Here is a 25,563-nt window from a genome sequence, read left to right on the forward strand (position 1 = left end):
ACCCCCCCCCCCTTTCCTCCCAGCACACATTTTGTATAGATCCCCCATTCAATGCCTCCAACCCCCTCAAGCACAAACATATACTGCGTCCAGTCACAGCACACTGTCATCATAGTTACCATTCTCCTGCAGCCACAGAGGTCAGGCATCTGTGCTCACTGAGGGTGGACCAAGAGGGGTTGAGCCCGCTCACTTAGGTCTCCCTTAAGACCTACACCTCTCCATTTTTTAGATGTCTACAGGAGAGAGTTGAAGAGGGGCGATCCCAGGTGGCTGAAATGCCTATGCTGCGAGCCTGTGCGGGGGGGGGGGAGGATGTGTGGCACGAGGGGGGTGGAGCGGGACGGTCCCAGACGGCTGACAGTGCCTATTGAAAATTGAAATACCCGCGCTGTGATCTTGTGTGAGGGGGGGGGGGGCAGGAATGAGCAGTAGGAGGGAGGTAGAGAAGGGCGGTCCCAGGCGGCTGTACAGTTCCTATTCAAATGCTCGCTCTGCGAGCCTGTGCGAGGGGAGGAGGGGGGAGGAGGGGGGAGGTGGAGGGAGGTGGAGAAGAGCGTTCCCAAGGCGACTGTACAGTTCTCATTGAAATGCCTGTGCTGCGAGCCTGTGCACGGCTGGATATACATCCCGGGACAGCGCAGCCCTGTCCATACTCGCAGTCCTCATATTTACACTAGCCAAATGCGAGCAGGCGAGTGTAAATTTTGAGGGCTGCAATAAAGGGTTAACTGCCCCTTTAAGCAAGCGCCGCAAGCGCAGCCCACCGCACCACACTCAAGCACAATGAGACCCCCACAGGGAATATGCAAACTGAACACAGGCAATGGATAGCAAGAACAGAAGGATAAAACCTGAGGAGACCCTCGCTGCTGCTGCTGCCTCGATCGGTGTTCCTGGAAAGAGGAAGTGATGCTGCCAGGGCGCTATATGAAAGCCTATGGAGGCTACAAGAAAATGGCCGCCATGCATGTAAAACATGCGGCCGGAGCGAGTGTAGGCAAAATGGCGCCGTTTGGCGCCGAAACCGCCGCTCCACAGTGCAGTAAAGCACACATGACATCCCTGTATAAGAATACATGTCAGATCGCCGCAGCGATCGCTGTATATGCCCAAACATGCCAAAAAAAAAAACATGCCCCACAGCACACAGCTTCACACACTGATCAGACTGACACACACAGTGTCACACAGCTCCCCCCCCCCCTTGCAGCCCACAGCATGCAGCCGAGAGATAGGGAGACAAGCAGTGTGAATAGAGGCAGGTTACACAGTCCCAGACTGACACCCCCCCAGACAGACAGGTCCCCACATAAATACACTTACCTCACATGGCGTGGGGGACCCGCACAGGCGAACAAGCCGCTGCACATGAGGCAGGGAGAGTCGCAATTCAAGACGCACAAAATGGGGGTTAAGAAACCGCACAGCGTCCAGTGAGGTAGCCACCTCACCAATCATCCCTGCACCGAACAGGGATGGGTCGTTCACTGTGCCAGGAGCGTTACCTGGCTGAACGCTCGATGGCAGGCTGGGAAGCCACTGACCCACGACCTGCGACCAGGGGGATCAGCCCGAGACCCAGCCCGCATGATCCTCTTCATCAGAAGAACTAACGCTGACAAAAATAACAGCTAAGTAAAGGTAGAGAGAAAACTCAAACAAAATTTCAAAAAGAAGAAAGAGTCTGGGGCAGAAAGCCCCAGCACAGAAAAAGCCAGCCACTCCTGACAAGCTAGACATTAAAACTGAGATATGGTTGCAGGAGGGTATTGACTGAGGGGACCACCCCTTGAGGGTGGGATATGTTAAAAGCTTTAATGTTAACATATTCTGTTGCCTAGCTACTCCTTCGGAGCAAAGTCTAATACCCCATATGTGACGAATATGAAGAGGCGGCGACTGTCGGAGGACGTAAGAGAAACATATATCCACTGCCACAGTTGGTAATCCCTGCCATCCAAAATGACAACTTGGTTTTGCATAGCATTACCACATTGCACCTTAAAAATAAAGTCATAAATCAAACCAATAAACTTAAACAACATCTAAAGTTTAAGCGAATTGCATGCATGCAGAAGGAAATCTGTGGTAACAAGCATAAAATAAAAGAAGATATAAGTTCTAGCAATTAGGTAAATAAGTCATGCATCCAAAAGCAAAGTGATGGCAGATAGCAGATCCACAAGTGAGTGAAAGTGTAATTGCACAGATTGTTGGAAGTAAATGATATGGCATCGGCTGGAGCTTACAACCCCAACCGAATAAATGCATAATTACAGACTATCATTGTATAATATATAGATAATGTATCATTATCATAAAATGTGATAATCAGCGCAAACCATAAAAAAATCGGAAAAAAACTATATAGTTGTATGCACAAGGCTGCAAACAATCAGTGCTAAACACAAAACACCAGTGATAAAATCGATAATAAATATTGCTGCGCCAAGTGAAAAAAGTGATAATAAATATGCTTAAATAACTTATATTCAGAAAGCAACTCAATGCTTATATATGAAAATCAAATATCAGTGATACTCAGTGATGATTACAGTCCCAATAGTGAAAAACTAAAGGTAAACAATAAATCCAATAAAGCAATCAATATTCATCTGTGATCAAAATAAAGTGCTGCATGCTTCACTCCAGTGCTCCCAGTGGCTAGTGCAAGATAAGCAGCTCACCTTAGGAATAGACTCATGAGAGTCATACACGCTTTGGGATGTATATAGATGGATGTATATGGATAACAGCCTGGTCTCCCTTCTTTCACTGCTTCCAGCTACCACTCCACGTGGGCCAAGAACCCGGAGTGAAAAAAAGGAAGAAAGGATCTAGTGCTCTCAGCTTTCAAATGCTTTATTCCTCTTACTAAATGAAAATCCACTTACATTCTTAAGCACTTCAGCAGTGCGGGCTTACAGCGTCAAGACAGAAAGCTGAGAGCACTAGATACTTTCTTCCTTTTTTTCACACCGGGTTCTTGGCCCACGTGGAGTGGTAGCTGGAAGCAGTGAAAGAAGGGAGACCAGGCTGTTATCCATATACATCCATCTATATACATCCCAAAGCGTGTATGACTCTCATGAGTCTATTCCTAAGGTGAGCTGCTTATCTTGCACTAGCCACTGGGAGCACTGGAGTGAAGCATGCAGCACTTTATTTTGATCACAGATGAAGATTGATTGCTTTATTGGATTTTTGTTTACCTTTAGTTTTTCACTATTGGGACTGTAATTATCACTGAGTATCACTGATATTTGATTTTCATATATAAGCATTGAGTTGCTTTCTGAATATAAGTTATTTAAGCATATTTATTATCACTTTTTTCCTTTGGCGCAGCAATATTTATTATCAAAAGTATCATTATCATATAGACTATCAGTCCCCTTCTGAGGAAGCCATAAATTGCAGGGAAACATGCCAAAGACCTGCATTGTCCATGCTACAGCGACTGAACTGGCTGACACTTTTTGAGGGTAGAGTGGCAAGAGCAACACTGCAACAGTACATTAGCAGCACTAATAGCAGCACAATAATTGTGGTATATTGGTATTTACTTTGAGTCAACTCCAGACTAGACTTGTAATTGATTTCCCAAGAATATATTTAATCAAAAATTATTGTGGGCAACTTCAAACTTGAACATTTGTACTTAATTTATAATATTTCTATGGTCTAAAAATGTTAATGTAGCATTGCCCAAATCAGTTTCATTAACTTTTCTAACAATTACCAAATCTTCCAGTTCCCACCACCAGAGCCTCGTTATTGGTCCAACACTATGAGAGGCAGTTGTACAGTCCAATAGTGAGGCTTAGGAAGTAAAAAGCAGTGGAACCAGTCATTTGACCTGAATAAACACAATTCTGGCTTACAGTGTTACACAATAAAATGGGTAAACACTACAGCACTACAGAACACAGGTCTGTGATCTGACTTAAAAACCTAGTGGCTGGGTAACTGAGCTAAAGATCTGACAAGCCAATATACAATGAACACATTAGTACTGCTTTTCAAAACATTTAAAAATATTTTAGTTTAAACTTTTTAATATATTGTACAGCATATAGAAATTTTAATAAGTAATAAACATAGTGCTCCTTACCTTATCAAAAATAAGACAGGAAAGGTTCTAGACCCAGGATCATGAAATGTAACCATTATTCTTAAAGCAGCATGTTTAGCATCAGTAGTTGTGTTAAAATTATGAAAATTTATCTTGTCCCGAAATAATAAAAATTGGGTTTGGTTGAACAGTGTATTCTAAAAAAAAGGTTAACAGGTTAAGCAACATTATAATGTACTTTTCCTAAAGTAAGCACATTGTTTCATCCTCCCCTTTTAAAATTTCAATTAAAAACTTCACAGTCAGTATATACATGTCTCTCCAATAAGATATATCTTTCAAGTTTAAAAACTCCTCCAAGTTTTAAAAACATCTATGTAGTGACAGGCATTGCATTGTTGACATAAAAGAATACATTAAAGCTATATTTCCTTAAATAGGTGTTTGTGTAAGTAAAGATCAAAGTGAATGTTTCATGGAAAAAGCATCCAAGCTGAATAGATCAGGACCTACATGAGTATCTTAAGAAACCCATAGCAATTTTGTAGTACCCCCTTCCATTGCAGTAGAGTCTAATGTTCAAATCCTACCAGGAAGCCAATCTACATGAAGTTTGTATGTATCCCTGTGATTGTGTGAGTTCCCTTTAGGTGATTTAGCTTCATTCCAAACTCCAAAAATATACTTATAATCTAACTACCACTATTACTATGTAACTATGTAACTATTACAGGAAATACCTGTATGGTTGTGTTAGGGCATAGTTTAGGATGCCTGCAGGACAGGGACTGCTGTGATTGGTCTATACAATTTTGGTATGTGCAGCACAATTTGTCAGACCTACAGCATATAACTGCGTAACTTAACTACCTCAATACTGGGCACTTAAACCCCCTTCCTTCCCAGACCAATTTTCAGCTTTTAGCGCTGTTGCATTTTGAATGACAATTGCGCGGTCATGCAACACTGTACCTAAACCAAATTTGTGTCATTTTTTTCCCACAAATAGAGCTTTCTTTTGGTGGTATTTGATCACTGCCAGTTTTTTTCTTTTTTGGTGCACAAATAAAAAAAGACAGAAAAGTTTGAAAAAAAAAAAAAGTTTTTTTGTTTAGGTTATAAAATTTTGTGAATAGATACGTTTTTTCCTGCACTGATGATCACTGATGACGCCGCACTGACAGGCACTGATGAGGAGACACTGATTGGGTGGCACTGATGGGGTGGCACTGATATGCAGCACTGATGGGCACTGATAGGTAGCACTGATATGCAGCACTGATGGGCACTGATATGTGGCACTGATAGATAGCACTGATATGAAGCATTGGTGGGCACTGATAGGCAGCGCTGATGGGCACTGATAGGCAGCACTGATGGGCACTGATCGGCGGCACTGATGGACACTTATGGGCACTAATAGGTGGCACTGATCGGCACTGATTGGCACTGATGGGGGGCACTGATGGGCACTGATGGGGGGCACTGATGGGCACTGATGGGCAGCACTGGTGGGCAATAATGGGCACTGGTGGGTGGCACTGGTGGATGGCAATAACGGGCACTGGTGGGCAGCACTGATATATGGCATTGGTGGGCAGCACTGATAGGAGGGCACCACTGGCAGGCTGTTTGCCATCCCTGGTGGCCATGGTAGGCATCCCTGGTGGTCATGGGTGGGCATCCCTGGTGGCTCTAGTGGCACCCCACCCCCCCCAGGGCTGCACTGGTAATCAATGTTCTGATTACCAGCACAGACCCCCCCTGTGATCAGTGAGTACTTAGAAATACTCACTGATCACCCCAGCTCCAGTATCGATCCTCTTCTTTTCCTCTCCTGACAGGATCTGTCAGGGAGGAGAAGAGATCGAAGCCGTTACAACGGCTGTATTTACATTGTATGACGGCTGTGATTGGACACAGCCGTCATGTGATCAGGAGGGCCAATCACAGGGCCCTCCTGACGCATCTTGTTGCGCTGTGTCCGAGGGACACAGGCACATCGAGATCGCGCCGCTGCGCGTGCACGCGGCGGCGCGATCTCGCTCCTTCTGAAGGACGTTCCGGAACGTCCATTCAGAAGGACGAGACTCCCACCCGGCCGTATATGTTCAATGGCCGGGTGGGAGGTGGTTAAAAAACAACAAAGAGAGTATAATTACCAATGAATTATATGCAGTAATAAGTGCTTGTTAAAAAAAAAACTCTATCAAATTTTAAAGCAAGAATGGTCACAGCTCCCCTCTAACATCCCCCACCACCAATTTTAGATGAAGCTCTGGACCAATCCTAAAATCCAGGGCAGTCCAGAGTAATCTGTTGCTATTGGCAAATGTTTACATTCTGTTCACTCTAGCTTCATTTCAGTGTAGTATTATAAATATTGTTATCATTTTTAGCTGCTGAAAATTTGAAATATATTGCACATAAACATTGTTAAAACTACAGAAACAAATCCCGATTAGCTGGTCTTGTATAAGATATACTGTATGCAGATCTCTGTATGTGTAATACTATTATAACATGTTGGGTGAATTTAAACTTCCCTAGGCATATCAATAATAAAAATAAATAGTTACCATACCATTGTGTGCCTATAGGCAGCAGAGGCTAAAAGTTGCTCTTCCGTTTATAGTTATTAAGCACACATTTTGTATTATTTAATACCATCAGCAGAAATACAGTTACCCCATAAACTTATTTACAGAGTCACATCATTCTAAGCTGTGTGAGGACCAGCAAAATAAGGAAATGTTCTGTGTAAAATAGGTGATCTTAGCAGTGAGGGGTTCCTGTGGGTGCCAGAGGTTGTGTGCCTATAGGCTCAAGTGATGAAAATCTAGTCCTGATCATATGTGAAAAATCCTAATACACTGGGCCCACTGAACGCTACATTACTGCAAACATTCTGCTGCAAAATTAATTTCAGAGTGTTTTTTGTTAAGTCAAGTAATCACTAACTTACTTGGGTTTTTCTGTTGCCAATCTCCATTGTCACTGGTGTTACAATATTTCTGTTGTTAAGCTTTCTTTTACTGCGGCAGTCAAATAGATTAAGGCTTGTAAAACCATTATCCAGCTAAAAAAATGTCAAATTAGTCAATGTCCAACAGAAGTAATTCCAACTGTAAATGCATACATGACTGTATCAAAAGATGCTGTAACGACACCCCGGGTATGAAAGGGGTTACAGTCGTTTAGGACATTTCATTCCAGAACACAAAGGCAGCTACCGGACACTCCGCTCAGCCAAACAAGAAATCCATACGAATAATCCTCCCCCCAAGTACGAGACGAGGCTCTTTATTGAGGGTCAAGCAGGAATCAGACTCCCTTCACATATGTATATTTTATTATCTTACATTGTATAGGTTATTACTTAGAAATGTACATAACTTATCTCTTTTGTAGAGCTTATATACTTCACACTACCATACTCATTTAATTCTATGTTAACATTCTTAAAGTTAGAACACTTATTCATAGATTCACTTACCTATATTTTAAAAGTTTTTTGGCTAAGTTGGTCAAAAAAGATCTCACACTGAATACAGATGTTTATTGCTAGAATGGTTGGCTGGCTGACTTCCTTGCAGGTTACAACATTCTCATGACTTTCATTATATGCATCGAATATGTCACTTATATGCTAACAAGTAATGTGTACCAGATGGTTAAGTTGCAGCATTTAAAAATGATTTTATTGTGTTCTCACTAAGTTCATCCATTGGCTTCATAGTGATAACTATGCTTTGAATTCTGTAAATCTGTTTTTGCAATTTTTTTTCTGACATGTTGGTGTTATATCTTTCCCATGAATGTTATAAGTTGCACTAAGTAAATACAACTGGATAAAACAAAAACTGTGCCTGTCTTTATTTTAGGCTGCAAAGCAACATAATGTGATTATTTTAAAAGGAGGGTGATTATTTTCTATACCCACTGTAGCTGTTATTTCAGTAACTCAAAACAAGTAATTGCTTTTTTCATGCATTTCCAGAAGCAGAGATAGAGCGCTGGTAAGCTAACTTCTAAGTTCATGGTTTGTTTATCTTACAATACTCCTTTATCTCTTCTGCCAACAATTACATCAATGTAAATTTTTCTTCCTCTTTCTCCATTTTACTTATCAAAACTGCAAGTTACATTTAAAAATTAACATATACCTTTGGTCATTCCTCTAAGACTGTAATATAACATATCTAAGAGGATCATAAAAAATATAAGTTTATACCTAGCAATCTGTACCTACCTCATATGGCAATGTTGCCCAGAAATACTCTTTTTCTTTGAAATACATCAGCTGACTTATGTAGCATGTGAAAGCTGAAGTATTATTTGTTCTGCATGAAGTATCCAATAATTTGGGGAAATGAACTGTTGAAGGACCAATTGTTTGAATATAATTCTGACAATTTTCATGTATGCTTGTTTGAAGTTCCAAGAAACTTGTGCTAAGATTGAACTGCTGCTCTCTGTTTAAGGTAATGTGCTTCTGTGAAACAAAATGCAGAAAAAAAATTGAACAATATTATTATATATTAGGTTAAAGATTTCATAAAAAAGATAACATAAATTATAATAATAATTGTTCTATACATAACAAAATGCCAATACATTACAAGTTTTACCAAAGACTTTGTTCAAGTTACATATCATAATAAAACTGTAAAAACAAAGTAGTTAGTAGGTTGCCTTAAATTATTCCTGTCCACTGCATTCTCTAGATCATCGCTAAACATCAATTTAAAAAATCTACAAAAGTAAAGATAAGTTTAAGACTGGGACAAAATCAGTGTAGTGCATTGTATTTCTAAGTGAAGTGCAAAATGTTTAGGTTTGCATATTTGGTATTGTTATGGAAAAAACAGGAGCTGGCATTGCTGACCACTTACTGAGAATACTTCCCTTGGTGTGGATTGAAAATTAAAAATCACAAAAAAACCTCTTTTGAACTTGGCATGAGCTGCCCAGCCATGGAACAATGCACCTTCTGTATGAGTGCTGCTGGGCTGTGTGCTTTGTGTTACTTACACCTCAAATGCAGTAATGGGGTTGGGGATTGTATGGGTGTCAGAAGAAACTCAGAGTGCTTTATGGTGCATCAGGTTGTGAGAAGTGAAAGGATGTAATATGAGGGAAGTTAAAATAAATGTTATTTTATAGGAGATGTACAAAGGAAGAGGTCATTGTTAAAGATAATCTTCTTGTTCTGGTGTTCCTCTACTCTCTTCTCATTGTCCCAGCTCTTCTTAAGACCCGCTCAATTTTTGTCTCTTTTCATTTCCTTCACTTTTACCACTGGCTCTCTGCCAGTACAACCTTTTATAACACATTTTTGGTCATTGCAATTATTGGCTGGATAACTCATGGTTCTTTCATTGCAAAAAAAGATGTATGAATGAAATATATTTTGCATTTCTTTACCTTAAAGCCCAATTTAACTTTCAGCCTAAATAGGCTAAATACATTTCAGGTACATCAAAACAAAAAAGGTGTTTTGCATTCTTACAGATTTTTTCTTTATAAAAAGCAATGACAGCCTTAGTAGAAACGCCTTTTATAAAAAGCAATGACAGCCTTAGTAGAAAGGTCTATTTCACCTAATAAAATGCTGCAGAGAAGTACAGTTGCTCTGTGTATGGAAGCGTTGATACCCCCCAGAGGTCTGCTAGGCCTCATGCTGAGTTGGAATTATAGCTTATCTGACTGATTATTTCACAGATTAAATATCATGCAGGACCCTGTATTATTTTAAATTAGGTCATGTAATACACATAGATTTTTTACACATAGAGTAGAGTTGGGCCGAACACACCCGGTTCGATTTGTGCCAGAACTCTTGAACATCGCAAAAGTTCGAACCCCCAACCCTGAACCCCATTAGAGTCTATGGGACGCAAACTTGAAAAATCAAAAGTCCTCATCTTGAAGGCTTATTTGCAGGTTTTTGGTCATAAAAAGTGTATGGGGCCCCCGGTACTGCCCCGGGGTACATGTATCAATGCAAACATTTTTTTAAAAAGATTGTTTTTACAGGAGCAGAGATTTTATAATGCTTAAAATAAAACAAAAAAAAAGAAAAATGGTTTTAAATATAGTGCCTGGGGGGTCCCTGATGTAGATCGATCCTCAATCACAAAGGTCGCCGCATTGTCGGACCGGAAAAAAAAACAAAACGATCCATCCACCATGAAGACTAACTGCCATTTGCCTGCTCTGGCATTTGACAGTTCATAAATAGGTAAGGGGCGGGACCACCTGGTTACATCACCTGGTGGCCCCACCCTCTCGTGAGGTCACCGACTGATGCATGCTGGTCGGTGATATCACAAGGGGTGTTTTTTTCCTTTTTTTAGGGTCTGGCAGGGCATCGGGCGTCGTGATTGATGATGGATCTACATCGAGGGACATTGTTTTGTGATTTTTAATTATTTTTTTAAAAGAAATTATCAAAAACTGCCTCCTGTTTTTATTTATTTTTGACACTTTTTTTCAGTGAATGGGTAGGGGTACAATGTACCTCATTCTCATTCTCATAGAGATCGCCGGGTTCTTGGGGCCCCCTTGTTAAAGGGGCTTTCAGATTCTGATAAGCCCCCTGCCCACAGCTCCCCACAACCACCGCCCAGGAATGTTGGGAAGAGGCCCTTGTCCCCATCAACATGTCCCCAACAAGCACCCCCCTATGTTGAGGGCATGTGGCCTAGTATGGTCCAGGAGGGGGGGTGCTTGCTCATACCCCCTCCTTTCCTGTCTTTCCAGTCTGCATGCTCAGATAAGGGTCTGCTATAGATTTTTTAGAGGATGCAGCAGCCAGCTTCCCGGCCCACTCCTTAACAAACAGCCATTCCTTGTGCCCTGATTGGGTAAAGCTTTGCTCAGTCGAGGCTTAGAATGCACTGTGCAGAGCGCAAGGCATTGTGGGGCACTCAGTGGGTTAACATCCTGCTGAGCGCCCTGCAAATTTAGGCGTTCAATGAACGGGCAAACAGCGATGTTCGGGCAAACTTTTGCTGGGGTTGAACTGTTCGCACAACTATTTATAAGGGACTATAAAAGTACATTCTTGGTTGAAACCTTTGGAAAAACTGGGGCATACACACTTCCATAGTTTATTGAGCCTGTTGTGGTGTGTGTGTGTATATACTGTATATCATAGGTTTAAAAAAGATCATAAATTTAAAAATAGCATGCAATGCCAAGCTGCGGCTTCCAAGGTGAGCAAAATCCTTTCATGTATTAACCAATTAAGCCCCGGAGGATTTGGCTGCTCAAAGACAGGGGCCTATTTTACGATTCGGCACTGCGTGAATTTAACGTACAATTGCGCAGTCGTGGGACGCTGTTTCTTTTGGCGGTATTTGATCACCTGTGCGAGTTTTACTTTTTGCGCTATAAACAAAAAAAGAGCGACAATTTTGAAAAAATAACAATATTTTTCACATTTTTTTTATATGAAATTCCCCACCAAAAAAAATGTAAAAATCAACATTTTTTAACATTTTAGGCCAATTTGTTTTTTGCTACATATTTATAGTAAAAAAAATTGCAATAAGCATTTTTGGATTGGTTTGCGCAAAAGTTATTGCGTTTACTAACTACGGGAAAGATTTATGTCATTTTTATTGTTTTTTTTTAACTAGTAATGGCAGCGATCTGCGATTTTTTTGCGGGACTGTGACATTGCGGCGGACAGATCGGACCCTTGACTGACATTTTTGACACTTTTGGGAGTACCAGTGACATTACTACAGTAATCAGTGCTATAAATATGCACTGTTACTGTCAAAATGACACTGGCAGGGAAGGGGTTAACTTTATTGGTGATCAGTGGGTTAAATGTATCCCTAGGGGCGTGTTTCTAACTGTGGGGGGGGTGTGGCTAGTGATTTAACCACAGAGACATACGATCCTACATAGCAGGTTCGTATAGTCTCTGCATTTACATCAGGGAAAATGACAGACGGCAGTGTTTACATCAGCCGTCTGCCTTACTCCCTCTCCTGAGCGGGATCGCGAGTGGCTGGTGGACATCGGAGCCGCCGGTCACATGGGCGGGGATGCCCGTGAACGAGTGGGGGTGGGAGCGCGCCTCTGGCGGTGCGCGCTCGCCCCCTACAGGCTCCTGAGCGAGCGACGTAGTACTACGCCGGTTTGCCCAGGATCGGCTGACTGCCGCAGTAAATATACTGACGGTGGTCGGCAAGTGGTTAAAAGATGTATGGACTGCAGAGAGAGAGATATAATTTTACCCCTGTACAAATCATTAGTAAGACCTCATCTGGAATATGCAGTTTGGTTTTGGGCACCAATGGCTCCCACTGCTCTCACCTAGGCCAGTGAGGAGGGAGAGTGAGAGCAGTGCCACTGCTCTTGGGCACAGAGCAGGATCGATATTGGGCTCAGGTTAAGGGGGGGGCTGCACCTAAAAGTTTTTTTTACCTTAAAGTATAACTGAAGGCAAAACTTTTTCATTAGTTGTGGATAGAGTGAAGAGGGATTAGAATGCTTGTCAGTTTTTGAAGCTGTCTGTACCCCGATAGGGAGATTCAGAGGTTCACCCTATTTGTTCTGTTTACCATTATTATTGAAAGTGAAAGTAAAAAGAAATTCCAAATTTTGGGTTGTGCCCAAAAATGTAATGGAGGGGAAATCTTCCAATGAGGATACTAGTTCTGGTAACCCGGGGGTCCCCAAAGAATTCCCTTATTTTGCAGGTTTTTACTCTCACTTCCTGTTTGACTATGAGATAGAAAGTGAAGGAAAATCTCTGCAATGGGACGCAGATGGCAAAAAAAAAAAAAAAAATTGACGGGGGTCATAACCCTCCCTTGCTCTATCCAAAATGAAAAAAAAAAAAAGGTCTGCCTATAGTTCTACCTTAACGCAGAGAATGCATTTTAGCCTTTACAACCACTTTAAATTTCTTTGTATCTATGACTTTGCAGTCCATCCAGCAAGCATCTAATCTTGAGGCAAAAAATGCAGTGAAAATGCAAATTATACTACCCACAACAATCCTGCTTATATCTTAAATCATTAAAAAAAAAAAAAAATAGAAAAATAGGAATTGCAAATATTCTACAATATTGATCTTACCAGCATCAAATCACTAATAGTATCCATTCCATCCATGAATATATTTTTCATGACTGGCCATTTGGATGACACCTCCATGACAGTGGATAACAATGTAATTAAGCTCTTAGCTAATGTTTCCTTTAATGGGATTTCTCTTTCTTTAAGAAGTGATTTAATAAAATTAAAAATAGACATCACACGTTCAGGCATTACCTAGGTAAAAGAAAGAAAGAAAAAAAAAAAAACAATGCTTGACAATATTTACTGAGCAAATATAGCATTTGACACACAATTAAGATGTATACAATAATGCTAATAATTCTTGATAATGGGCTCTAAGGATTTACTATATCAAAGAGTTTATAATTCAGTATAAAGTATTGCCCGCAATCATTGCAGAGTGCCCACAGCATTGCCCCCAATAAGTGCAGAGTGCCCACAGCATTGCCCCCAATAATTGCAGAGCGCCACAGCATTGCCCTCAATCATTGCAGAGTGCCCACAGCATTGCCCTCAATCATTGCAGAGTGCCCACAGCATTGCCCCCAATCATTGCAGAGTGCCCACAGCATTGCCCCCAATCATTTTTCTAGAGCTTTTTTTTTAATACATCCATTAAATTGTACTTACTTTTGTACTACTAGTCACTGTCACTCTGTGTCACAGATCACAGTCACTGACTGCTCACTGCTCAGATTCTTCTCCTTGGACCTTGTTCGGTGCTGGCTGCTTGGAGAGAAGCTGCTGGAGCCTGGAGGGAGGAGGTGGGTGGAGACAGGCAGCGCGCGAGGAAGGACTCGGAGGTTCCGCTGTGGATGCTGGGGCATCGCTCTCCTCCACTCCTTAGACCGGCGACGAGGTGACGTCACTGGTTGCTAGACGCCAATCGGCGGTTGGCATAGCAACCAGTGCACTCACTGCGGGTGGGCCGCGGCTGCTGTACAGGCCAGCGGCGCGGCGGCAGGACTACAAGAGAAGCTTTCAGCTCCGCCGCGCTGCTGGCCTGTTCCTGCTGGGGAGAAAGGACCATGGACTGGAGAGTTACACAGTAAGTGCCATGGGTAATATTTTTTTCGGGGGGTGCAATTGACCCGATGCCCCCCCCCCTGGATTCGCCACTGGTGGAGGCGGGGACTGGGAGGCGGCCTGGCTGGAGGAGAAGAGGCTCAGAGTCAGAAGGCCTGGTGACGTCACTGGTTGCTAGATGCTAGGCGGCCTCTAGCCTAGCAACCAGTGCTCCCGGAAGAGAGAGAGAGCGCTGCCGCAGCCACAGACAGGACAGTCACGATTCACACAGAGGCAGAGAGAGCAGCGCCGCAGCCAGGACACAGAGGACAGATCACAGATGGTCAGTAGCAGTAAGCCAGTTCTGCAAACTGCCACATGTTTAGTAACCGGTTCTGTAGAACCGGTGAGAACCGGCTGAATCCCACCACTGTATATATATATATATATATATATATATATATATATATATATATATATATATATATATATATATATATATATATATATATATAAATAACACTAGCAAAACTAATAGTAATTCCCAATAACTGTGTTTTGTAAACTTTCAAAAGTTAAAGCTAGCCTGTGCCCAGATCATGCACACTAAAGTATTTACATATGATAAACAAGCAGTTTAAAGCATAAGCCATTCATGACATCCATATCTGCAAGCATTGTGGAAGATATAATTTTCAAAGTTCACAACACAGTTATTACAACTCTTCGCTCTCTCCTTTTTCCTGAATCTTGGTAGGTTTGCCAGCCTTCTAATTTAAACAACCAGAAGGTGTTTTTGATCATTTAGAAACTGACTGACACATGACTGTAGAATCTACGTTGTGATGTTTGTGAGTGAATAACTTCACATATTAAAAGCAAATGGAGTGGTCAGGGATGGCTTGCTGTGAAGTCTTTATACTGCTTGCTAAGAACATGTAAATAGTTTAATTTCTATAGTCTGGGCACAGATGTCCTTTATTACTGAAATTATTTTAAGAGGCCACCCTAACCCCCTCCTGACCTCCCAATTTCATCTATGTATAGGAATAATTGAACTCCGGTCCTCCTGTACGAAACTCAGGCCAGCAGAGGGGTTTGGGCAGCAGAAAGAACTATATGTCGGCAAGGAGGGTGATCAGAGCAGTGGAAGGGCACTTACTAGAACCGATCCTCTGTGTGGCTCTCTGGAGCTGGCTTCTTCTCCTCTCCCTCCCACCAGCTTTTACCTGCTCCAGAGACAGCCATACAGGGGATGGGTTCTTTCAATTACCCCCAACTGTGCTGATCACCTTCCCTGTGCACCACCCACTTCCCCTTGCTGCCTGGGGTCCCCTGTGTGCCCCCACCTACAGTGCTGCCGGCTTTTCCCCTCTCCCTCTTGCAAGCAGCTGCAGGCACAGAGGGATTTTTCAGGATGGAGATTGTCATATTTACTGTCCCCTTCCTTTCCTGAATGAACATGGTACCAATCACTCTCTGTGTTCATAACTGAAGCATAGTAGACTGCATTTACTATACTTCAGTTTGTGAATGAACAGAAGCCACTGCACAGAGAACCTTCTATTCATTCACTATCCAGTGCAGCTGAGGCTTCAGAGAAAGAGATTAAGAGTTTTATTCCTCAGTCCCTCATTCTATCTCAAAAGTGAGACATATTTTACCAAAACCCCCCCCCCCCCCCCAACAACTTTGGAAAAGAAATATAAAAAAATCATTTAAAAACTGTTAGAATTAGCCCATACAGCAGGGGTCTCCAAACTGCAGCCCTTAGCTCGCCTTTATCAGGCGCTTGGGGCACTATTCATCCCACTGATATGGGGCACTATTCTACCCACTGACAAACAATAGGGCATCATTTCTCCCAATGGCACCAACAATGGGGCATTATTCCTTCCCCTTATACCAAAGATGGGACACTGTTTACTCCCACTGATTCCAGAAAAAAAAATATATTCCTGCTGGCCACAGTCTAGCCCCCCTAAAAGTTTGAAGGACAGTAAACTGGTCCTTTGTTTAGAAAGTTTGGAGACCCATACCATATAGTGTGAATGAGTGGTTTGTTTGTGCGGCTGGAACCATCTGTTACTCTACGAGAAAGCAGCAGCTGTATGAGTACAGCCACAGATCCTAATTTGACTGAATGCACACCGTCTGTGTTTGGGGCCGTACGTCTGCATCCTCAAAACTGTCAAATTAGGACCTGCGTCTGTGCTCGTACAACTGCTGCATCCCCATAGCATAACAAAGCCTGCCCACACACAGCTCCAACCACATGAAAAAACACTGATTCATACAGGACAGGCCACAGGTCCGATGTAATATACATACATAGTAACATAGTTAGTGAGGTTGAAAAAAGACATCAGTCCATCCAGTCCAACCTATGATGTGTGTGTGTGTTTGCTGTTAACCGTACATTGTATACCCCTGTATGTTGTGATCTTTAAGGTGCCCATCTAATAGTTTTTTGGAAACTATCGATGCTCCCTGCTGATACGACTGTTTGCGGAAGAGAATTCCACATCCTTACTGCTCTGACAGTAAAGAACCCCCTACGTACTTTAAGGTTAAGCCACCTTTCCTCTAGTTTTAGTGAGTGGCCACGTGTCTTATTGTATTCTCTTTCTCTGAATAGTTTGTTCCTTATGCTAGGGTCACCAGTACCGTATTTGTACATTGATATCATATCCCCCCTTAATCGTCTCTTCTCCAGAGAGAATAAGTTCAGTGCTTGTAGTCTTTCCTCATAGATGATGTCCTCCATTCCCCTAATTATTTTTGTTGCCCTTCTCTGGACTCTTTCCAGTTCCAGCACATCCTTCCTGAGGACCGGTGCCCAGAACTGGACAGAATACTCCAGATGTGGCCGGACCAGAGTCTTGTAGAGAGGGAGAATAATCTCTTTATTTCTGGAGTGAATCCCTTTTTTTATACATCCCAGCATTCTGTTGGCTTTGCTTGCAGCGGCTTGGCATTGCATGAGTAGTGAGTGAATAGTGTAGCAAGTGAGTAGCTTGGTTTCTGGCACTTACAGTCAGGTCCATAAATATTGGGACATCGACACAATTCTAATCTTTTTGGCTCTATACACCACCACAATGGATTTGAAATAAAACAAGATGTGCTTTAACTGCAGACTTTCAGCTTTAATTTGAGGGTATATACATCCAAATCAAGTGAACGGTATAGGAATTACAACAGTTTGTATATGTGCCTCCCACTTTTTAAGGGACCAAAAGTAATGGGACAGATTAACAATCACAAATCAGACTTTCACTTTTTAATACTTGGTTGCAAATCCTTTGCAGTCAATTACAGTCTGAAGTCTGGAACGCATAGACATCACCAGACGCTGGGTTTCATCCCTGGTGATGCTCTGCCAGGCCTCTACTGCAACTGTCTTCAGTTCCTGCTTGTTCTTGGGGCATTTCCCTTCAGTTTTGTCTTCAGCAAGTGAAATGCATGCTCAATCAGATTCAGTTCAGGTGATTGACTTGGCCATTGCATAACATTCCACTCCTCTCCCTTAAAAAAACTCTTTGGTTGTTTCGCAGTATGCTTCTGGTCATTGTCCCATCTGCACTGTGAAGCGCCGTCCAATGAGTTCTGAAGCATTTGGCTGAATATGAGCAGATAATATTGCCCGAAACACTTCAGAATTGAGCCTGCTGCTTTTGTTAGCAGTCACATCATCAATAAATACAAGAGAACCAGTTCCATTGGCAGCCATACATGCCCACGACATGACACTACCACCGCCATGCTTCACTGATGAGGTGCTATGCTTTGGATCATGAGCAGTTCCTTTCCTTCTCCATACTCTTCTCTTCCCATCACTCTGGCACAATTTGATCTTGGTCTCATCTGTCCATAGGATGTTGTTCTAGAACTGTGAAGGCGTTTTTAGATGTTGCTTGGCAAACTCTAATCTGGCCTTCCTGTTTTTGAGGCTCACCAATGGTTTACATCTTGTGGTGAACCCTCTGTATTCACTCTGGTGAAGTCTTCTCTTGATTATTGACTATGACACACATACACCTACCTCCTGGAGAGTGTTCCTGATTTTGCCAACTGTTGTGAAGGGTGTTTTCTTCACTAGGAAAAGAATTCTCCGGTCATCGACCACAGTTGTTTTCCGTGGTCTTCCGGGTCTTTTGGTGTTGCTGAGCTCACCGGTGCATTCTTTCTTTTTAAGGATGTTCCAAACAGTTGATTTGGCCACACCTAATGTTTTTGCTATCTCTCTGATGGGTTTGTTTTGTTTTTTTCAGCCTAATGATGGCTTGCTTCACTGATAGTGACAGCTCTTTGGATCTCATATTGAGAGTTGACAGCAACAGATTCCAAATGCAAATAACACACTTGAAATAAACTCTGGACCTTTTATCTGCTCCTTGTAAATGGGATAATGAGGGAATAACACACACCTGGCCATGGGACAGCTGAGCAGCCAATTGTCCCATTACTTTTGGTCCCTTAAAAAGTGGGAGGCACATATACAAACTGTTGTAATCCCTTCACCTTTCACCTGATTTGGATGTAAATACTCTCAAATTAAAGCTGAAAGTCTGCAGTTAAAGCACATCTTGTTTGTTTCATTTCAAATCCATTGTGGTGGTGTATAGAGCCGAAAAGATTAGAATTGTGTAGATGTCCCAATATTTATGGACCTGACTGTAAGTGCATTACTTTACATTTTTCAACATTAAACCTCATCTGCCATGTAGTTGCCCATCCCATTATTTTGTTTAGGTTCGCTTGTAAGGTTTCCACATCCTGCATAGAAGATATTGGCATGCTTAGTTTAGTATCATCCGCAAATACTGAGATTGTACTTGATATCCCCTCCTCTAGATCATTAATGAATAAATTAAACAGGATTGGTCCCAGGACAGAACCCTGGGGGGCCCCACTTTCCACACCCGCCCAATCCGAGTACTCCCCATTAATCACCACCCTTTGCACTCTCCCCTGGAGCCAGTTCTCTATCCAGGTACTCACCTTATGGTCCATGGTTATGGTGATGTGAATGAGTCCTGCACCCTTATTTATACACAGAGACATATTTATCAACTCAATACAGTTGTGTCTTTTAGATTTAGGAGTTTTGTAAGTCATGTTGCGTTTGTGTCTATTTATAATAATTTTACAGAATTTTTAGCAAAAAAATAATTTTGGTTTTTTTTTTGGGGGGGGTCTGTCTGATAAGGTGTATGGAGCTCTGTGATTACGAACAGCAGCCCTGCTAGTAATAGCCAGAAAGTGTGAAATGCTGTGCATGGTCCTCAGCAAACTAACTATGTTTTTGAACAAACTGAGGGTCTGTTTGGAGACCCCTGCTGTATGGGCTAATTCTAACAGTTTTTAAATGATTTTTTAAATTTATTTTCCAAAGTTGTTGGGGGGGGGGGGGGGTTGGTAAAATATGAAGGGTCTAATCAGACCCCTGATGTCTCACTTTTGAGATAGAAAGAGGGACTGAGGAATAAAACTCTTAATACAGGTGGGCTCTATAGATGGGCACCTTAAAGACCACAACGTACAGGGGTATACAATGTATGGTTAACAGCAAACACACACACATCATAGGTTGAACTGGATGGACTGATGTCTTTTTTCAACCTCACTAACTATGTAACTATGTAACTGTTGTGGTTAGGGTTCAATGAATACTATAAACATTGGTTGGAATCATTGGCGTCGCTATGTGGGTGTGGACTGCATCTGGATGACACCCGCCAGAGAGGTGACACCCATCCCATCATTTACAAGCCGCAGGGCTGCTGTCATTTTCTAACATGGGAGCCGCCTGCGGGAGGTAGGACAGCTCAGGATAGGGGACGAAGCTGCCCGAGTTAACAGCTGGTGATTGTTTGTTTGAATGCAGGCCGATCCTAGCAACCAATCATCAGCTTGCAGCTTCCACCCCCTGTCCAGACCCACTGCATCTCCAGCTCAGATGTAAGTTCAGACAGGAGGAGCAATGAGGGGGCAATGTGGAGGGGGAGTGGAGGACAACGATGGGGTGGGGAACCTGAATACAGTAATCGGGCACGGGGGGGGGGGGGGGCGCTGAAGACAGTAATGGGGTGCTGGGGGGGGGGGGCTGAAGACATTATTGGGGCACTGGGGGAGGGAGCTGAAGATAGTAATGGGGGACTGGGGGGGAGCTGAGGACAGTAATAGGGCACTGGAGGGGGAGCTAAGGACAGTAATAGGGCGCTGGGTGGGAGCTGAGGACAGTAATGGGGCACTATGAGGGGGGATGAGGACAGTAATGGTTGTTAATGAGGGGGACTGAGGATAATATTGGGGTCACTGAAGACATTATTGGGGGGGACTGAGGACAGAAATAGGGGCCTGAGCACAGGAATTAGGGGCCTGAGAACAGGAATCGGGTAACTGAGTATATTAATGTGGGGGACAGGGGGCATTATTGGGGAGCCTGAGGACAGTAATAGGGTCTGAGGACAGTAATGGGATCATGAGAACAGTAATTGGGGCTTGAAGACAGTAATTGGGGCCTGAGGACAGTAATTGGGTCATTAAGGATATTAAAGGGGAGACTGAGGACAGTAATAGGGGCCTGAGGACAGTAATGAGGGCCTGAGGACAGTAATTGGGTCACTGAGGATATTAATTGGGGGGACTGAGAATAGTGATTTGGTCACTGAGGACAGTATTGGGGGGGGCCTGAGGACAGTAATAGGGCCTGACAGGATTTTGGTCGCTGAGGATATCAATAGGGTCGCTGAGGACATTATTGGGGGGGCCTGAGGACAGTAATAGGGCCTGACAGGAATTGGGTCGCTGAGGATATTAATAGGGTCGCTGAGGACATTATTGGGGGGGGGGGACTAGGGACAGTAATAGGGGACTGAGGACAGTAATGGTGGCCTGAGGACAGTAATTGGGTTACTGTGATTTGTCTTTCATGGCTATGGTAGGACATTTTAGTTCAACTCCAGCTCAAACTTTTTAGATTATTAGCCTCAGCCTGACTTTTGCTGTAACTCAGGGGTGGGTAACGTATGACCCGTGGGCCTTATATGGCCTGCAAAATCATTTGGTCCGTCCCCCCATGGCACTGCAGACAGCCGGGCCGCAGCGATATTTAATTATGAGGAGGACTGTGGAGGCACGTAGTGTCACGTGTTCTACCTTCACCAGTTATCTCAAGTCTCCCTCATGCGGCCAGTGCCGCATGATGTCGTGGCTGTCAGCTGAGCTGTCAGAACAAAGCCGATGTTTCCCTCAGTCTCCTTACAGGCAGAGTGCTTTTGATATCACTCCGCCTGTGACTCAGATTGTCAGGACTGACCGAGGGAGGAAGCATCGGCTCTGCAGCATGCCGCACCTCACACTCTCGCTCCGTTGATGTCATCATGTGTCTCGAGCCAGCATTTCCTGCCAGCAGTACCAGCCAGCAGTAGCCAATGCAGCACCAGCCAGCAGTGGGTACTACCCATAGTAGTACCAGCCAGCAGTACCCACCAGCAGTACCAGCCAGCTGTAACCACCAGCAGTACCAGCCAGCTGTAACCACCAGCAGTACCAGTTAGCTGTACCCACCAGCAGTACCAGCAAGCAGTAGCCACAGCAGGAGCAGCCAGCAGTGAGTACTACCCACATCAGTACCAGCCAACAGTGAGTACTACCCACAGCAGTACCCAGCAGCAGTATCAGCCAGCAGTACCCTCCAGCAGTACCAGCCAGCTGTACCAGCCAGGAGTAGCCACAGCAGTACCAGCCACCACAGTACAAGCCAGCAGTACCCACCAGCAGTACCAGCCAGCAGTACCAGCCAGCAAAGAGTCGACTGCGCTCCAGACTGACCGACGCAAACCTGGAAAACCAGTTGCAAGTAGCAACATCATCAATACCAGCTAACATCACACACCTCACCAAAGAGAAGCAGTTCCAGCCATCACATTAGGGGTGAGTTGATTAAATGTTTGATCAAATATACCAGGCTAATGTTTAACTTGATAATTTTGTACGGGCCCCAAATGATGTTATAAATATCCAAATGGCTCTTGGCAGAAAAAAGGTTCCCCACCCCTGCTTTAACTGGTCCCCTTAAAAAGAATATAATTTGTGGGCATAACCTGTTCCTATTCTTCTGGATGACTGTGTACACTGAGAGCTCCACAAAACCAATTTGGGTAAATTATTAAACAAATAAAAGTAAAGAATTACTACATTAATACCTTCTCAATATCCATGGGTTTTTGGTTTTAATATATACTATACCTGGTTAGTGGTGTTAAACAGTTCTTTTACCATTAACACAATATCAGTAAGCTCCTCCTGTAATGAAATATGAAAACATAAATACAGCTGACTGATTATTTTAAAACTTAGTAATCATTTTAATTATGCTGTATTTATTAATAAAGCAGCCAACACATAGTACTTTACAGGGACTCAATATTATTTTTAAACAAACGGCATGCTATTTGGGATGTTTTGCAGTCTTTACCATAAAAAAAAATCTCTCAGCTCAGATGCAAAAAGGAAGTGGGGAGAATTGGAGTACCACTTATCTGGGAAGAATGTGGCAATAGTGATTGGAATAGGTTTTATAACCTGACCAGTCCATGGGGCTTAGTAAAATTGGGCTGTAGAGGGGGTTTAAACCAATCCTATGATCTGCATCCTTTACAAACAAAGTCCTTTACTATTTTAAAGAGAAGAAGTAATATTATGGAGGAAGTGTGGAGCTGTGTTCACAGGGTATCACACTTACTGGGTCCTAAAAGTCTTAAATGCTTAAAATATATCTTAAGAAAATAGCATAGGCAAGTTAATGACCCTAACCGAACAGAGACCCAACTGTTCAGAGATTTGTGGACAATTTGTGAAAAATCATTACTAAATTGTACTGATCATGTGCAGACAGCCAGGAACGAATTGTCTACCTGTTAGGTAAAGTGATTGATGGCAAGCTTTATATTCCCCTCCCTTCAGACCAATTCACCCATAGCACCACATGGTATCATGTGCACAACAGTCAGTCTTTCTCAAGGATAAAGCTCTTCCTGAGATCTCCGCGCTCACAACAAGCATGAAAAGCAAAAAAATAGCCTTACTCTATAAATGGGATAGTAGATGGCTCACACCATGCACCACATCCCAGAAATTCCAACATTGTACAAGTACGACGGGTTTTGTTAGTTGTTTTGTTATTTTTTTCCAATAAATATTTGATAAAATCAACAAACATGGAATGATTTACTCTCAGGTTGATCAATTTGTGTGTGGTCACAGATATTCAGTCAACATGATAATCATAGTATGATGTCATACAACAATGTTTGATCCGAACAATAATGGGTCATCAGCATACAGGGCCACCTGCTCCTACACCCATCCCACTCGTAGCCCTTGATTATCAGAAGAGATACATTAGGCCTCTGCAACTGGCTCAATTGCCAGGGCGAAGAGAGTCGGGCAGAGGGGGCAGCCCTGCCTGGTGCCACAAGTTAGCCGAAAAGGAGCCGAAAAGCTACTTCCAAGCCTAATCGAAGCTGTGGGCTGAGAATACAGAATACACATCCATTGTATAAAACATATGGGCAACCCCATTCTACGTAGCACCTCACAGATGTATGTCCATTCCACTGTATCGAACGCCTTTTCGATATCTAATGAGGCCACAACTCTGGTACCCTATGAAGATGGTGTGCTTGTATATTTGTAAAGAGTGTTTAAATGATTATGTGTGTGGACCTGCGGAGTATAAAGCCAGTTTGATCTGAATCAATTAGGGAACTTGTAACCTTACTGAGCTTTAAGTTCAACAACTTCATTACAATTCTTAGATTACAGTTTAAAAGGGCAATAGGCCTACATGAGGTGCATTTTGTGGGAGCCTTCCTGGTTTTTATAGATTAATGCGATATGTGCTGCCTGCATAAATGGGGGCAAAGAGTTCGCTTCTAAGTACAGAGAGTACTAGAAACGGGCTAGAATATCACGATGGGCTTTGTAAAAGTCTGTGGAGATGCTGACGGGACCAGGTGCCTTCCCAGAAGGGAAAGACATGATACCAGAGCGGACTTCCTCCTGTAGTAATGGGATGAACTAGGTACTCCATTTCCCTATCCAACAACCATTCTAGAGCCAATGGGTCAAATAATTCCAAAAGATGTGAAACTTCAAAATCAGGGGGTAAAGAAGAAGTATACAGATGACTATAATACCTAAAAAACTCTTCCAAAATCTCCTCAGTAGAGGAGACTGTGGTGCCCTTTGGGGTACAAATTTCAGAAAAAGGTGTGATAGGTCTGTCGTTTTGGGCAAGCATGGCTAACAACCTATCATTCCTGTCCCTTTGTTTACTGTCTTGTAAATATAACCTAGTAATCTCCATCATATGTAATTGCAAGTCCCTCTTGGCTGCCATTAGATGACCAAAATCATCTGAGGTGTTGGAGATTGCATAAGAAGTGGCTCTTTCCTCCACCTCCTTCTGCAAAGCTGAAACCTCAGAATTCTGCTCTGCGCGAATGGCTGCAATGAGAGAGACATATTGTCCCCTAACATATGCCTTAAAAGCATCCCCCTCAAAACCTGGAGAAGCACAGTCCTCGTTTGCCTGCCACAAAGTCTGGATGGACTGACAAACCTCTGATACGGCCTTAGGGTGTGAGATTTACTGTGGTCCCAGCCGCCACAAGGACGCATTACATGTTTCCCAAGATCAAATAGTCAAAGCCAGCGGGTTGTGATATGATAATTCACTGGGTAAGTATTCGGCTGTTTGAATATCTGCTAACAGATGCCAGGTCAATGCAGGATGCTGTTTTATGGGATGTAGAAAAACAGGAATAGGAGGGATTTTTCTACCTCCATATCTCTGTAGAGCTTCCTGAGCTTTCCAGTAGAGAACCTCGAGGGTGAGGGCCTGTCCAGTTCTGGAGATAAAGTAGCATTAAGGTCACCCATAACTAGAAGTTTAGCAGTGCAGTATGAGTAGATTTTATCTAACATACAATACTTAATCAGCAAAAGGGGGTGGGGCATAAACAGACACAATCACATTATTATGACCCCAAATATGTAGAATCACAATGACATATTTTGCCTAAAGAGTCTGTATGAACAGCATCCACCAGGGAAGTGACTTACTGATCAGCACAGAAACAGATCTAGCAAAATTAGAGCACTGTATGTGGCGTGAAACGCCTTCTGTACCCAAGGTCTGATAAGTGCCAAGATTTTGCTGCCCAAGAGGTGCGACTCTTGCAGTAGTAGTACTGTATCTGTGGGGCATAGGACTTAACACATTTGAACATTAATGATTGTTTGAATTTAGAGTTAAGCCCAGGACATTCCACGAGAGGACAGAGAAGATCTTCAGATCTTTACTAGTCATAGGTATCCGCAAG

The 25,563-nt window shown here is 42.9% G+C and overlaps 1 protein-coding gene across 1 annotated transcript in view; it reads right to left on the reverse strand.

Moving 5' to 3' along the window:
- PKD1L1 (polycystin 1 like 1, transient receptor potential channel interacting) overlaps positions 1 to 25,563 on the reverse strand; it is a gene marked incomplete at its 5' end in the record, with an annotated part of 292,229 nt that overhangs the window by 139,385 nt on the left and 127,281 nt on the right. The window contains 5 exons of the mRNA XM_082258926.1: positions 4,118 to 4,275; positions 7,044 to 7,157; positions 8,331 to 8,573; positions 13,181 to 13,375; positions 22,424 to 22,480. Coding sequence (XP_082115052.1) covers positions 4,118 to 4,275; positions 7,044 to 7,157; positions 8,331 to 8,573; positions 13,181 to 13,375; positions 22,424 to 22,480 — 767 coding nt within the window. The remainder of the gene's footprint in view (positions 1 to 4,117; positions 4,276 to 7,043; positions 7,158 to 8,330; positions 8,574 to 13,180; positions 13,376 to 22,423; positions 22,481 to 25,563) is intronic.

The sequence above is a fragment of the Pelophylax lessonae genome (genome assembly GCF_965119305.1).
Source record: "Pelophylax lessonae genome assembly, chromosome: 5".
Classification (NCBI taxonomy): Eukaryota; Metazoa; Chordata; class Amphibia; order Anura; family Ranidae; genus Pelophylax; species Pelophylax lessonae.